The following is a 17,329-nucleotide window of genomic DNA, read 5'->3' as shown; positions in this document are numbered from 1 at the left end:
ATCCCAAGTAAATTATTAAACATCCTCCGCGTACTAATTAGTCTTTCTCTTGCTCTCCTTCCTTAAAGCATGTCGGCCGTTAGCGCCATTATCATAATGCTGTCTAGGATTCTTGTATTCAAACCAGAAGAGATTTGTTAACCATTCCTTTTTCCAAGAACTTAAAGACGAAATCCCAAAGAGCTCATGGAACATTCTGTATTTTTTATTTTAGGTTAGACTTTAGTACTGTAACTCAAAAACTATCAGGAAGTTTATGTAGCAAAAGCCAGATAAAATGTGCGGTTTCAGTGTAAGTTACAGAAACAAGACAGTCTCTAAATATTAAAACATGGAGTATTTCAGAGATAATTGAGCAAAAGGAACCACTAGCCTATTTCTAGTATATATTTGAGACAAAGCAGATCTGCTATTTCCAATCCAGTAAATCTGCAAAGAGTGAAGGTTTAGTCAGATCATTGAAATTGTCTAAGAGGGACCAAACTTGCCTTGTATGGGATTCTGATTATGGTGTTGAGTTGGCTTCAGCTGTTGCATGTCATGTACAAGGAGTGAGGTGTTTGTTACAGCCCACTACCCGTCCTCCTGAGAGTCACGCGCTCGGTGGGTGGGTGCCCAAGGGAAGTCTGAGATAGTCCTACTGCTTCTGCCTTTCTGCATGTTGTCTTATCCCCTCTCTTCACCTTGAGTAAAATGCGATTCCAAAGAGTGTATGAGCTGAGGAACACTCACTATTATAAAATTACATTTGGCTTACTTTAACCCCTGAGAACATCCTAGTTACCTCTCCCAAAGGAATCTTTAGACCAGCCCGCCACCTTGATATTTTAATGATATTGTCTACAGCAAAGATTCTCAAGATTTATGTTAGAATTATCTGGGAATCAGGACAGCTGTATTCTTTTTAAGGTCCTCAAGTGATCCTGATGTAGGTTACAAACCACTGGTCTATATAAACTTGAACTTCAGTTTCTGAAGTAGCCAGTAATAACAAGAAAAAGAAGTATTATAAGATAGTCATATGTATTTGCAAATGCATTGGGAGCTTACTGATTAATTAGTTAACATTTCCTCCAATACATTTTGGATGTGGATGTAGATTCATAAGTTAAAATAAAGGCTGTGAGAACTGTTTTGTAGATCAGAGCCTCACTACACTGGAGGACTCCAGGATTGAACATGATTTGAACACATTTCCTTACCTCTTTAGGTCACCAAGGGGTATTTGCTAGAGGATAATAATTTCATAGTGTATTTCGTGTTTATGTATTATTATTCTTGACTCTTCAGTACATTTTTAAATCATTATTGTTATTACTAGAAAAGCAGAATCTACTCAGCAGAGAAAATTTGGGAAATGTAGAGAACTATAGAAAAAAATAATAATCCACATTCCCACAGTTCAAATAAATTGTTGCAAACATTTTCAGCCCTTCGTTGTACTAAATTGTCAGCTTCCAGGAGAGGCCTTCTAATTCAAATATTCTGGGATTTGATGTATATGTTTGAAATTTTTCACAATTAAAAAGTCTATTCTAGAAGCAACTCTGAGACACTCTGCAGTTGGTATATTTTAAACATTATTTTTGCTTTTAGTTTTTCTGTTCCTAAGCCAGTTGCTTTTGCAGTGATTCCTTCTTAGTAACTTAATATTTAATTATCTTTGACATGTCAATTAAACAGGCATTTCCAAACCTCACACATGGCTTCCCTCTATATGCATGCATATTTACCCTCTCAAGTAAATATGCATATGTATACCTAGCTGGTTTGGCTCAGTGGATAGAACATTGGCCCACGGCCTGAAGGGTGCCAGGTTCAATTCCAGTCATGGGCACGAATCTTAATTGCAAGCTTGATTCCAGCTCTGGTCGGGGCATGTGCAGGAGGCAACCAATCAATGTGTCTCTCACATCGATGTTTCTGTGTGTGTGTGTCTCTCCCCCTCCCTTCCACGCTCTACAAATCAATTGAGCCCTAGCCAGTTTGGCTCAGTGGATAGAGCATCAGCCTGCAGACTGAAGAGTCCCAGGTTTGATTCTGGTAAAGGTCACATGCTCAGGTTGTGGGCTCGATCCCCGGTGGAGGGTGTGCAGGAGGCAGCCGATCAATGATTCTCTTTCATTGATGTTTCTCTCTCTCTCCCTCTTCCTTCCTCTCTGAATTTAATAAAAATACATATTTTAAAAATAATTTTTTTTAAAAAAATCAATGGAAAAATATCCTCGAATGAGGATTAAAACAAAAAATGTTTTCCACTAAATAAGTCAAGCCTCATTACCCATCTGCAGAAACCATATTGTCCCTTGTCCTTCTTAAATACATTTTTAAGTAAATTCCTCAGTCCTGGAGTATGAACACTAGTCATTGACGGTGCCATATTGGAGCTCCACTTAAAGGAGCAAGCCCTGTGGACAGAACTGGCTGTGGGACACAGAGGCCCATTTGTAGTACCAGATAGCCAAGACTCAGTGAAAAATTTCAGTTTGACCTAGAGTATCCTTTACATTTGTATCTGATCCTCATTACTTCAACTTTCATACCCATGACCTTCACTCTCCCTTCACGCCCCCCACCCCCACCCCCAGTAATCAGTGAGTCACGTACTCTTTTGTCTTATTTCCATGGCATGCTGTTGAAAAATAACAAGTATAGATGAGATTGCTTTGAAAATTCAAATTACATAATACCAAAAATGAATAGGGACTTAAGCTATTTGTACTATTTTATCTATAGTTTTCTATTTATAAGTTACTTTCCGACACTAAATATAACCTGTGCTGCATTGTTTCCTGTGTGCATGAGATGTCACCTACAAATGCCTTAGTCCCTGTTGGGTAATATTGGGGGAGGGAAAAAGAAGTTTGAGGTTAACTGATGTGTAGATTTCAGTTCCACTGATATATAGAAGCTCTAGTTGGACTAACATTTAAAAATAAATTATTTAGCTTGAATAAAACTTTTTACAAAGTAGTTTAAACCAGTCACAGGAAGTTTCTAACTTGACAAGCAAAACATTTTATTGACATGAAACATTGGTAACTAGGCTGAAAATAAACTTGTCTTGATACACAGTTTTTAAGATTTATTTTTTTCTGCTTCTTTTATGTGTTTATTATTCTTAAGATTAGTAAACTTTTGTTGTAGATTTAGCTAAATCAGTAAAAATAGCATTGGTTAACCATGATAGAAATGCTTATTTCCTATAATATGGAGGATTAAAATTATTGAAACTAAATGTCACAAATTGCAATTATAAACAGACCTGTCAGCTTACAAATGGTGTAAACTCTGTTGGCCTTTAACTCTATATACATTATGATGATTGTCTATTTTTTTAATACATTTTTATTGATTTCAGAGAGGAAGGGAGAGGGAGAGAGAGATAGAAACATCAACGATGAGAGAGAATCATTGATCGACTGCCTCCTGCACGCCCCCCACTGGGGATTGAGCCCGAAACTCGGGCATGTGCCCTTGGCTAGAATCAAACCCTGAACCCTTCAGTCCACAGGCCAACCCTCTATCCATGAGCTAAACCAGCTAGAGCATGATTGTCTCTTGAATGCTTTCACTTTTGAGTCCAGAGCCTGCTAAAACAAATGTTTTTCTAGAGGCAGTAATTAAGCACAACATCGCTGGAAATGTGAGACATGGGCTCAGCTTTTTCAGAGCTACGGGGATGCATTGAATCTTTGCTAAGTACATTTTAGTTTGCATATCCTTGAAATAATCCTACATATGGTTGCACTGTGAGAAAATTCAAAATAGAGTATATATAAATGTCTGCCAAGATTACCTCTAATAAAATGTGTGCTTATCTTAGTGACAGGATATCTTATGATATTAAAATTTTAATATTTGTAGAGAACTAAATTTTCTGATTAATCTTATAAAGAACTGAATATCATTTTAAGCGCTTTTACTGATTAATCAATCAAATGAGGCTGTGTTTCTCCTTTTAGGCTCATTGGTTGTCACCCTCTAGTTTATCCTTAGAATCATGATGCTTTATCATCTTTTCTATACGTAGGATTATTTATGAATTGACTATATTGATTATATTTATGATGAAGTAAAACCTAGGTGCAGCAGTATTGTCTTTAGTAAGCTTTTTTTTGTATGACCTTGAATGTATTTTATAGCACTTAATATTCAGAATGGTTTATATAAGCGAGATCTGTACAACTGTGGGGTAAAATGTAAACAACTGCACTATTAGGAAGATATTAAAGTAGAGGCTATATTTACAGTGTCGTCTTTCAAATCTAGCTATGCTGTAAACTGATGTTTGCTGTATGCTCCTCCTGATTTGAAATAGATGAAAGAAAATGAACCTATTATCACCATGGTTCACACAATGATTGAGAACTCGGCGCTAAGACCCCAACTGTACCAGCAAGTAAGGTCTTGGACAGTGAATGATACTGCTTTATCATCTGCAAAATCCCTCAGTGACAGTTTTGGTTTATCCTCAGAGTTACTCATAACATTAGTGTTTTTCTTATTCCATTTTTTGTTTCTGTCTACTTGGGAAAATGCAATTCATCCATGCTTTTCAAGATGCTGCAGTATTCTTAGCATGGCTTCGCTGAACATTTTGCTGTTGAATATCGAGTGTGCCATTTTCCTGAAGTTATTGTGCAGAGTATTTGATTGATATGTACTTGGAGGTCTGCAGTACATTTGCAAAACTTTTACTAATATTGCCATTAATACTGATTAACTGTAAAAACATTTTAACTGATTTTTAGGAAAAACTTAAAAAAAAAATTTTCCTTTTAGGGGCAGTCCCCCACCCCCACCCAATGTTTTAGGAATAGGTGATATTTGTATGGAAGTTCTTTACATCTAGCTTCTCTACTGTGGTCTGGTAAAACCAACAGTTGGCCATTTCTCAACATACTGGGAGTATCTTCTCCCTGTATTCTTATCATCCTTATGCAGTTATCAAGATAGTCTTATCTTTCCTCATTCTTTTTCCCTAACTCGGAATATATACCATGTAGTTGGCTGGCTTTCATTTAGGACCTTGGTAATCTGCAGATCTGCAAAAGAAGTCATTTTATACATTCTTATCCACTTTTTTATTTTTTTATTTCATGGTCTAAATGTTCTTAGCTGTGTGTTTTGCAACATCAGCTTCTTCCACCTCAACACTCTCAAATTACTGTGGCCTATGACCTGTTAGTTACTTAAATCGTAGAGAAGAAGAAAATTAACTAACATGAAAAATGAATATATGTTTTGACTAAAATATGTAAAACATCTGCTGTTGTTTTTTAAGTGCCTGGAGGTCACACTGGCTTTAAAGGCCTCTGGTTTGCTTTAGTCACCTTGGGGTCTCTGCATTGTGGCCTTGCAACTGTGAAATTGCAACAGTCGGGGGGAGGGTGACTCATTTCTGAGCAGTTTTCAAAACATTTAAAAGTATATTTCATGATTGAGCATAGTTTTTCATTTGCAATAAAGAGATAAAGTATTTAATATTTAAAGTTGAACAGCTTTACTTTTCAAAAGAAAACGGAACTTTTCCATTCTGAAAGTCACCAGATTAAAGAACCTACACACTTCATTCCAAAATATCACCCAAGAACCTCAGCACTTGTTCTGGAGTCGATACCTTTCTCAGTGTCACTGCTATTGGTTTATTGTTTATATAACGCCACACTGATCTGAGGTCAAAGCCATTTGGTTTTATTAGGTTAATAAGAATGCTAGCCTGGATGTTCCTGTTTGGTTTGGTTTGGTTTTTTTTCTTTTTTATATTGACTGCTAATCAGCATTGATGATGCAGACATCATTGCTGATTGAAAGTCCTCAGTCACACTAAAACTTCTAATTGGAGGGTTTTTTTTTAAAATGTGGAGATATCTGAGATTAGTTTTATCACATCACTGACCTTGAATACTGAAAGAACAGTAGATTTATATAAATATATTTCCTCATATTAATAATGGAAAGAAAAAGAAAACTAAAATTGATCAGAACAGGAAGATCTGACTGTCTGATAGCAACAGCCATGACTGGGCACGCGAAGGGCAGCCAGTTGCTGCACAATCGCTGTTGACCCTCAGCACTGTCCAGGGAGCCCTCAGGTGGTCGCTTTTTTTAAAATCTGCCACCGGGAAAGTACTTAATTTTTGAAGGCCATTGCTACGGGATGACAGTTATAGTCAGCCACATTTCTCAAGCTATGTGTTATAAATTTGCATAAATTAAAATTAGATTTTTTTTTTTCCCTCCAGATTTCCTTTGTCATGTTATTATCCAGAGGAAACCTTTATCAGATTTTACTTTGAACACTGTTATGCTTTTTTGACATTGCATTACAATACTGTATTAATGGCTCCTGAGTTTAGCTGAAAATATAGTGACAATATAATGTCTTATGACCTGTTACTCTAAATCACCCTGTTCGAGTTTTCTTTCAGGAGGATCTTTATGTTGGCATTTTCTTAGAAGAAGAAATTACCTAGATAGTAATTATCTTAAAATTAGTCAAATAAGTAGGACCGAAAACTGAATCAAAACAAATGTTAAAGAAATAAGCATCAAGTTTTTAAAATTCCTCTGTATTTATTCTACCATCTTTAATAATTACATTGTTGTATCAGGGTCTTTATAATATAACTAATCAGTGAAATTAATCACCTGATAAATAATTGTTTTAAAAGATATAGACCAATAGCAAATACTTACAGCCCTGTGAGCATTTTTGAGTCTACGTAAGGTGTAATGTCTAATATTATTAAATATTTCCCCAAAAATCATTTTTGGGGTTTGTGTGTACATATATATATGTTACATACTTAACAAGGGATACTGTAGAAAGTTGAATTTTAATGGACAAAACTAATTTTGTTTTGCTTAATGCCAAGCCATTTTTTTTTTTTAAGATGATTAGTTACCTTATGAAAAAGTTCTGGCTTTCTAAATAAAATGCAGCACATATTCTACACAGTCGGTCAAGTTTGCATAACACAACTTCTCTAATTGAAGCTGGAGCAGTGCTCAGGCTCATCTAATTACTACATGGCCACTTTTATTTGCTTTTCTAATGTTGCTGAAGTACTGCAAACCCAGGACATTTGGGGACTTTTTCTTTTTTTTTCTAAAGATGACTTTGAAAAATGGTAAAAAGTATTGCCACGAAACATTATTTTATGCAGAATTTTACTTAATCTGAATATTAATGAAATTACTTTTTTTTTTTTTTAGTAGTAGTAGGGTTTTCGTATTGAGGACTAAATAACAAACTTCTTCAATTCTAGGTGGAAATGGTTTTTTTAATAAATTATATACATCTTCTCTTAAGCACAGCTTTAGCAGTTATTAGTAATGACAAATAGGTCATGCTTAAATAATTATTTAAAGGATAATCTTGTTTTCTTATACTCTTCTTCTGACAGGTAAAAGCACTGGATAGTGGAAGATTGATTATTTTAAGAGTTTTTTCAATAATGAATATCTAACAATGATATCTAATAATGAATATCTTTATTGAATAATTTCATAAAAGGTTTAAATAAATTTTTCTGTGATACTTTTTAGGTACAACAAAAATTTAATTTGTGTAAATAATATATTCAGATATCTATAAGGATATGTCATTCTAAAATTATAACTATGCAGTACATGTTTTTCTTTTTTATACTATGCCAACTGTTATGAAAATTAATTGACTAATATTCCGTGGATAAAAATGTTATACCAATATCAAAAATATTTATTACAGGTTACTAAGTTTTCATTTAAAATTACTAGCCTTTTTGCTGTTGACCCTGGGATGTAGGATACAGTTCATATTTCAATCTGGATGTGGCACTGTCCACGAGTTATGTTCAAATTACACATTCCATTGTTTAGTAAAGCTGTTCTGCATTTAACTTTAAATATTAAATAAGCAAAGTATATTTGAACATTTAGTATCTAAAGGCTTTATATCTTTTAATTCTTATAAATGAAAAAAATTTATTTTGTCATATTACTTACATTTTTTGTCATGGATCTAAGCATTTTAAAACTTATTTTTCATTGATAGGAGTATACATCCTTTTCTTGGATTTAGGTGCTTTAATTTAGAATGATAATTGACACTTCTCAGAACATATTCAGCAATCTTTATTTCAATATAGTACACAACTATTGACTTTGGTCATTAAATTCATTTTTCATGTGATGTTCATTTCTATGAAAGTTTTGTGGTTTACAATCACTGTGCATACTCTTAAATTGTCACGGGTTCATTTGCATGAGGTACGTGAAAGTCGTGTCTTGAAATGAAACATGAAATCCAGGATTATTATTATATGTTTGGAATGCTGACATTTACCCTGATTCCCACATTTCCAGATCCATTCAAAATTATCTGCTATTTAAATTATGCCTCCTTCTGAAGTTGTAACTGTTAAGCAGATTTTTTAAAGAAAGGGCAGATATACTTATAATTTATACTTTCTTATACATTTGTATGTGTATATATGAAATTTAATTTTCTAATCTAGAATGTAGTTGGGGATACATTACTCCCATCCCCACGTTGAGAAAAAGTGTACCGTTTAGTAAACATGCAATGAGCCCCAATTAAATTTTTCCACTGTGTGTTTGTTACTGTCTGGCAGTCAATATAAACTCTTAAAACAAGAGAGATAGTGAAATATTGCCTGCAGAGGCTGTGATGTGATCTGTGTATAACCAATGGGGATGGCTATTGAAATCTTGGTAAGCACAACCAGAAATGAGCATTTGTTTGACCAAAAGATATTTGGAAGAAGCTGAAGAAACCATGTTTAAATACACCGAATAATTATTATTTACAATATAATAAAACAAATGTTGCCAGTGAACATATATAAGTTTTTTTTATGCAATTTGGCTTTCATAGTTTATAATATAGGCTTTCAGTTTTATAAGGTTTTGAATGATTTTTTCCTCTTTTCAATTAAACCCATACTTTTCCTCCATTATCTTTTAGTTCTTAAGACAGAAGAACAAGATAAGTCTATATTGTGTATGTGTGTTTATATATTATGTATCTGTATGCAATCTGTTATAAGCTTTGTTGGTAAAATTGTACTAAGATGTGTTGACATTTGGGTGTACACATACACAGTTGTGTGATTATGTGTATACTGTGAAGGGCAGTTTTGACGTTGAAATATGCCTGATTCAAATTACTTGATTCAATATAGTTGCTACAATTGTATTTGTCAATTTTCATTAAAATGTGTGTCTTACAAATGGAAAATGTAAGGTACTGTATAATTTTGTGTGACCAGCTTATTATTTTGTTTGATAAGCTGAAGTTAACACCATTTTTATGTATCTTGCATATTGTATCACTGTGAAATATTTTCCTATTTTTGTAATGATCTCTGTTTGAATTAAACTTCTGAAAGTATAAGAATCATTAAAACCCCATTTTTATTGTTATATAAACCTAAAATATTAACTATAGACTAAATGAGTATGTTTTTAAATATTAGTGTTAAAGTTGCTATATGACATTTTTCCTTATAGCTGTCACAAGATGAATGCAGAGGCACCTTATACAAATACAGACCTGACGAAGTAGATATTGATGTAAGTATTACTTTGCTGTGTATTGTCAGTGCTGTCATATTCTCTGCCAAAACATTGTAAATAAAGCATGACAAAAAAAAATCCCTCTTCCTTTTCTGCCCTGCAAAATGACATCAAATGAATTAGCATTTTCTTCTTTTGCAGTTAGATTGAATCTATTCTCCAGCAATCTTCACTCCCATAGTTAGCAGTCAAATATATTAATAATCACATAAGTGAAAGTAAACGACTATTGCATTAAAAATTATGTAGGACTGAGGACAAAGTAAAATTGTATAAATGTTTTGGAGAAAGTATCCACCTCTACAAATTCTATCACTCCTTCCTTTTTTATTATTTAAATTTCATTTTTTTTTAAATATATTTTATTGATTTTTTACAGAGAGGAAGGGAGAGAGATAGAGAGTTAGAAACATCGATGAGAGAGAAACATCGATCAGCTGCCTCCTGCACATCTCCCACTGGGGATATGCCCGCAACCCAGGTACATGCCCTTGACCGGAATCGAACCTGGGACCTTTCAGTCCGCAGGCCGACGCTCTATCCACTGAGCCAAACCGGTTTCGGCAGATTTCATATTTTTTTTAATCATATTTCAGATCGATAGCTTGCCATGCAGTCTTACTTATTTATATCTCATTCTTCCCTCATTTCCCCTGGTTTTACTCATTGAGTTGTACCTCTTTCTCATTTCAGTTCGCAGTAGTTCCCCCTTACCTGGTTTTGCTTTGTGCAGTCAACCCAGGTCCAAAATATTAAATGAAATATTCCAGAAATAAACAATTCATAAATTTTAAATTTCATCCCATTCTGAGTATCATGATGAAATCTCATGCCACCCCACCCATCTTGCCTATGAGGTGATTAATTCATCCCTTTGTCCATCATGTCCTCCCTGCTGCATACACTCCCCACCGACTCATTCATCACTTGGTACCCATCTCGGTTATCAGATCGAATGTCGAGGTATCGCAACGCTTGTGTTCAAGTAACCCTTATTTTATTGAATAACAGCCCCAAAGCTCAAGAGTAGTGATGCTGGCAATTCAGATATACCAAAGTGAATCTATAAAAGTGTCTGTATGTACAGGAAAAAAAAGAGTATATGAACCGATGCCCTATGGATAAGGGGAAACCACTACATCTCATTAGGTATGACCTGAGTTTTGTCTAACAAAGAGAAGGTAGTTACTTTCATCGATAAATGGCAAAGAAAGTGGAATCTCACATTTCTTGTTTGTCATTATGCAGCAAAGTTTGGGACAGATTTACAGTTTGGGTAAGGTTTGTATTTTCAGACCAGTGGAGAACCAGTTTATTGTGGTATTGAAGTTTTATTAGCATATACTTTGATATTTTCATAATTTAAAAAAAATGGGGTAGTACCAAGAATTTTAAAGCATTAAAACTACTGAAAGTGCCCTATCCGGTTTGGCTCAGTTGGAGGAGCATCATCCCATCTTACCAAAAGGTGGTGGGATCTATTCCCGGTCAGGACACATACCCAGGTTGCAGGTTCTGATCCCCAATCCACTGCTCAATGTTTCTCTGTCACATGGATGTTTTTCTCTCTCCCTCCCTCTCTTTAAAAAAACTACTGAAAGTGATTTTTCTCTACTAGCAATATTTTTATTTGCACGGTTACAATTAGAAGCAATATTTTGTTTATATTCTTTTCTAAGAACATAACAGCATAATCCTATATAATAAAAGGCTAATATGCAAATTATCTCCTCCACCTGGAATTTACAGGGGTGGGGTGGGGCCCAACCGCCCTCGGCCCCTCCCCCAACCTGCTCCACCCCCTATCACCCCTCCCCCCAACCTGCTCCACCCCCTGTAGCCCTCCCCCCCCAACCTGATGGGGGCAGTGCCAGCCTGCCAACCTTCCACGTTCCCTCCTCCTGGCAGGCCCTGCTCAATAGGGCCAGCCAGACCCCACTCATGCACAAATTCATGCACCAGCCCTCTAGTTTTAAAAATACAAAAATAGTATACAGTTGGTATTTTAAAGTTTGTAGGGGAAAAAATCTTAACCATGTTGAAACGATTTGTTTAAAGAGACTCCTTGATTACTAAGAATATGTTGAATCATTTAGGTCAGCGGTCGCCAACGGTGGTCCATGAGGTCCGAAAGGTTGGCGACCGCTAATTTAGGTTACATAATATAATATATTATGTAATACAATGCATTATATAATATGTTTTTTCACTTTATATGCATGTTTTTTAAGCACTCTATCTTTTATAAGCTATATTTAAGTGTTTATTTTATTCATTGAAATAAAGATTGAGCCCTAGCTGGTTTGGCTCAGTGGATGGAGCGAGCTTCTGCCCATAGACTGAAGGATCCCCAGTTAATTCTGGTCAAGGGCATGTACCTTGGTTGCAGGCTCGGTCTCCAGTCCTCGTCAGACCATGTGCAGGTGGCAACCAATTGATGTGTCTCTCTCACGTTGATGTTTCTCTCTCTCTTTCTCCCCTTCCCTTCCACTCTTTCTAAAAATCAATGAAAAATATCCTTGGGTGAGGATTGACAAAAAAAGAAATTAAAGATTGACACAATTAGGTATTCCATAGCTGTTTTAAGTGTGTTTTCTTGTTAGAATCACCTCCAGTTACAGGAGTGATAACTAACCTACCTCCAGTTACAGGGAGGGGAAATTGCTAACAAAAGGTATCTTCTCTTACAACCTAGGCCAAGTTAAGCCGTCTCTGTGAACAAGATAAAGTGGTACATGCTCTGGAAGAGAAACTTCAGCAACTCCACAAGGAGAAAGTAGGACAATTATGTTTATTATCTGCAATTGATGTCACTTCATATGGTTATTATTGGGACACTGTAATAACTGAAGTAAAAAAGAATTAATTCCATGGTGCAGAACATTAAATGTAATTATTTTTATTACAATAGTACACGCTTGAGCAAGCTTTGCTCTCCGCCAGCCAAGAGATAGAAATGAATGCCGATAACCCAGCAGCCATCCAGACTGTGGTGTTGCAGAGGGATGATTTACAAAACGGGCTGCTTAGCACATGTCGAGAACTTTCTCGAGCCACTGCCGTAAGTAACAGATTCTGTTTTCCTATTAAATCTCCCTGAAATATTAGGCAGTTTTTTTTCTTTACCTATTTCTGTTTGGTTGGACTATCTTTAGAATTTATTTATTATTACTAGAAATTAAATTGTTATTAATATAAAAAATGAAGGGTGGTCTTCATTTCTCTAATTAGTAGTAGGCATCTTGTTTATTGTGAAATAGTTTTCATAAGAGATAAATACTCCTGTTTATATATTATGCAAATGGAACATTTTTAAATATGTTTAGATTTATTATAGTAAGGAAATAAATATTTTTTTAACTTTAAGGGATAATTTTGAGAAGGTGGTAATTAGGTTCACTCAACCAACCATTTCAGTAAAAGGCACCTGTGAAATGCTTTTAAGAACCTGTCAACATTATACTTCATAGCTGCAGTGTAATCTAAGTTTAGATGATAGGTTTCAGTAAGAAATATAATTAGCCGAACCTTTTAACCCACAGTCTTGTCGCTTTATAAAGAGTCTCTTAGGATTACTAAATCTAAAAGTCTTACGTACAGTTTATAAATTAAGTGTTTTATGAGTCTACACAGGCTGCTTTAGATCCTATATGCATTCATCTCTAAACATAGTAAGAGCACCTGCCCAAGCAGCCCTTTGAAAGAGAAATCCTCGCAAAAGCCACCTGTTTCAGAAAGCTGCTACCACACCCTTGTCTGTAGTTTCAATGGACTCTTTAGGCAGCAGCTACCTTTTAAGAAGGTCCATAGCTTAACTAAGAAAGGTCTTTTCAAGCTGGCAGGATTTCAGAGTCTCAATGTGGCTTCAATTCTAAACACTAAAATAGTATCCCAAACATGAGCTATTTTTGCCCTAGCTGGTTTGGCTCAGTTGGCCCGCAATTGAAGGGTCCCAGGTTGGATTCTGGTCAAGGGCACGTACCTTGGTTGCAGGCCCATGTGGAAGGTAACCAATCAGTGAGTCTCTCTCACATCAATATTTCTCTCTGTCTCTCCTCCTCCCTTCCACTCTCTCTAAAAATCAATGGGAAAATATCCTCAGGTGAGGATTTAAAAGCAAACAAACAAAACAAAACAAAACAAAAGGCTATTTTTAAATGAATATAGCATGGTGTTAAATCAAAACTTAGATTTTTATGATTCTTAAATACCTAATATTTAATACTAGAGGCCCAGTGCACAAAATTTGTGCACTTGGGGGCAGTCCCTCAGCGTGGCCTGTGCCCTCTCACAGTCTGGGAGCCCGTGGGGAGCGGGCCTAAGATGGCAGTCAGACATCCTTAGTGCTGCCTTGGAGGCAGGAGAGGCTCTCATCACCACCACTGCACTCACCAGCTGTGAGCCTGGCTTCTGGCTGAGCGGCACTTCCTCTGTGGGAGCACACTAACCACCAGGGGGCAGCTCCTGCATTATGTGTCTTCCCCCTGGTGGTCAGTGTACATTATAGCGACCAGTCGCTCTGCCATTCGGTCGATTTGCTTATTAGCCTTTTATTATATAGGATACTTATCCCTGACTTTAAAGTTATTTAAATTATCTCATTTAATGTCTATTACTTACACAGTAATGATATAGGTGTATTTTTTAAGAGTTTGATATTCTTTCGTTTGTGATCTTGAAATCAGAACCATCTAGCTGTAGCATCCAGCACTCTAAGATGTGCATTGAAAATTGGATGAATTGATTGAACTGAATGATTTGCCCAACGTTACAAAACTAAGAATTGCTGTGTCCTTAACACAAATCGGACCTTTTAGCCATAGACCTGAAGACTTAGATTACGTAGATTTTTATAATCCCATATAATAAAACCCTAATATGCAATTCAACCGAACGGTGGAACCACCAGTCGCTATGACATGCACTGACCACCAGGGAGCAGATGCCCAACGCAGGAGCTGCCCCCTGGTGGTCAGTGTGCTCCCACAGGAGGAGCACTGCTCAGCCAGAAGCTGGGCTCACGACTGATGAGCACAGCGGCGGTTGCGGGAGCCTCTCCCACCTCTGCTGCAGGCAGGCAGTAAGGAGCGAGGGGTCCCTGGACTGCAAGAGGGATGTCTGACTGCCAGCTTAGGCCTGATCCACAGGGGGTTCCGAATTTTGTATACCGGGCCTCTAGTGTAGTCATAAAGAAAATGAGTACACCTGAAATGTCTACAAGATGGTAATCAATTAATGGTGGGTCGGATTTGGATAGGAAGAAAGGGGATATGAAAGGTGGTCCTTAAATCACAGCACAGAAATGAAAATGTGGGAAACATGTCTGGAGAAGCAAGAAGTGGAATTGACTGACTGGAATTCAGGGATCCGGAATATGAGATTAGAAAGGGAAATGGGGCTGAGGTATCAGTGCCAAACTCATGAAAACTTCAGTATTTCTGTGATGACCTGAGTCAAATCAAAATTTAGTTGGAAGCTATTTCATGATTGATGTCTGCAATAGGGAATTCTGGGGATGTGCACTTTAATCTCATTAGGGGGCTTAGAATTGGCTCCATCCCAAGGTTAACTCCAGCACTGATGGAGGTTTATTAAAAATGTTTTAATAGAAATTAATCATGTTTTAGTAGCCCACTTTCTGGTTTTATCCTATATAACCACTTTTCTGTTTTGTTTCTTTCCCCTTGCCTTCAGCATTATTCAGTGATCATTACAAACCCTCAGTATGTTCTTCTAAGACATGTCTTACTGCATAGAATACAAACTGTGTTCATTTGTGCCTTTATGTAAAGTTAATGCATATTAGCAGCTGAAGGCTACAAATGATGCATAGCGTCATACTGGGCATATGGTGGACACTCAGTGGATGTTGATTAGATTTAAATTTGATTTAACATTTATGCCAGCAGAATCTCAGAGGAGTCCTCTGATTCTCTCACAATTGATTCAGGGCATTGGTTCAAATCTAACTTCTGAGGTATAAAAAAATAGAACATCAGAGGCATAACATTAAGGCATCCAATGATCAAACCTGGGTTTCAGAGAACATCTCCTCACCTGGTTGGCTACTTAGGTAGATAAAACCAGGATTAGCACAAGGTAAACATGTAAAGCAGCATTCCCTTTATGTTTTATTTAATTCTTGAAACCATACCTCCTCTCCATAAGCCCCGTCCAGCACACCCACATGCTTGTAAGCACATGGTGTTCTCTTCTCACCTCTACTTTATTTTATCTAAACACGATTAGTGAGAAAGATCATTAAAGCAGTCTGTTATACCTTGAAATTTTTCAGTGTGTACCTATCTTAGTTTGGATTCTCCTCTGAAAGCAGACCCTGAGATGAGGAACTGGGTTCAGAAAGTTTAGGAGGAGGTTCAGGAACGGAAGCACTGAGTGTGGAGAGGGAGAGGGGAAAGCTAATGACAGTTTCACTGCTGAGTCCGTTACCGCTGTGAGCAACGGGACTTCGGTCCCACTGAGGACTCTGAGAAAATGCAGAGTGCTTCAGGATTTCCCAGTGAGAGGCTTGCCACGGTGACGAAACTAATAAGGAACAGAGTCAGACCAGAGTCAGCATCTAAGTCAGACACTTGATTCTAGGGCTTCTGTACTTCCTGCTCTACCTCACGAGGCAGTCACATGTACTTTCTGAAACTTGAAATCAAATTTATATTTTCTAAAAAAAAAACTAAAATTGGTATTACAGGCATCAGAAACAAGTTATAAAGGCCCCTAATCATCCTGAATCATCCTACTAGAGGGCTTCTGTATTGATCCACTGTAAAACTGTCAGTATATGAAACCGTAGTAATAATCATGAATATTTCTCCAGCAGTTATTAACTGCCAGGTTCATTATGAGTGCTTTACATGCACTTAATCCGAATGATACCCCCTTAAGGTGGGTACTTTTTTTTTTTTTAATATATATTTATTGATTTTTTACAGAGAGGAAGGGAAAGGGATAGATAGAAATATTGATCAGCTGCCTCCTGCACTCCTCCTACTGGGGATGTGCCTGCAACCAAGGTACATGCCCTTGACCAGAATCGAACCCGGGACCCCTCAGTCCGCAGGCTGACGCTCTATCCACTGAGCCAAACTGGTCAGGGCGAGGTGGGTACTTTTATTACTGTGTTAAAAGTGGAAACTGAGACACAGAGATTACAATTAAGTAGCATGTATAGCTTTCATTAAACTTAATTTGTTTTCTAAACTTGATTGGAGATAGGAGGGCCATGAGTAAGTGGAGAATTTAGACTCCAGTGGATAAACTAGGTTTAAGGTTGTAAACTTAAAGGGGCATGGAAGCAGTGAGAGACTTACACCAGTGAAATGTCACAGGTTGTGCTTTGAAGTATTTTAAGAGGGATGTTAAATACCCTGGTTACTTCGTGATTACTAAGCCACATCCCCGATAAAGGGACAGCCAGATGTGATAGGCCCCCTGGCGTGCTGCAATAGAAAGTCGCCGGCAACACTTAAAAGGTATTTTTACCAAAAAATCAAATCTGAATCTCAACAGTCTCCATATCTAACTACGAATTTATAGGAAATACAGGAAACAGAAAAACACACTAAGCAATATCACAGGAATTCAATTAGCAAAATCTAAAGTAGGAGAACCTCTACAGAAAAAGGAGCCCATTTTCTTCAACAAATACATAGCAAGGGAGAGGGGGGGAAGAGGTTGTTATAATTTTTTAAGTGTGTTTTTTTAATATATTTTTATTGATTTC

General features: G+C 36.7%; 1 protein-coding gene across 1 annotated transcript in view; it reads left to right on the top strand.

Moving 5' to 3' along the window:
* PLEKHA5 (pleckstrin homology domain containing A5) overlaps positions 1–17,329 on the top strand; it is a 211,189-nt gene that overhangs the window by 170,635 nt on the left and 23,225 nt on the right. The window contains exons 16-20 of the mRNA XM_081082862.1: positions 4,322–4,402; positions 8,978–9,013; positions 9,523–9,585; positions 12,284–12,364; positions 12,500–12,649. Coding sequence (XP_080938988.1) covers positions 4,322–4,402; positions 8,978–9,013; positions 9,523–9,585; positions 12,284–12,364; positions 12,500–12,649 — 411 coding nt within the window. The remainder of the gene's footprint in view (positions 1–4,321; positions 4,403–8,977; positions 9,014–9,522; positions 9,586–12,283; positions 12,365–12,499; positions 12,650–17,329) is intronic.

Source organism: Myotis nattereri (genome assembly GCF_964212035.1).
Source record: "Myotis nattereri genome assembly, chromosome: 2".
NCBI lineage: Eukaryota > Metazoa > Chordata > Mammalia > Chiroptera > Vespertilionidae > Myotis > Myotis nattereri.
Note: the sequence above shows the minus strand (reverse complement) of the source record. Positions and strands in the feature narration are given on the sequence as shown.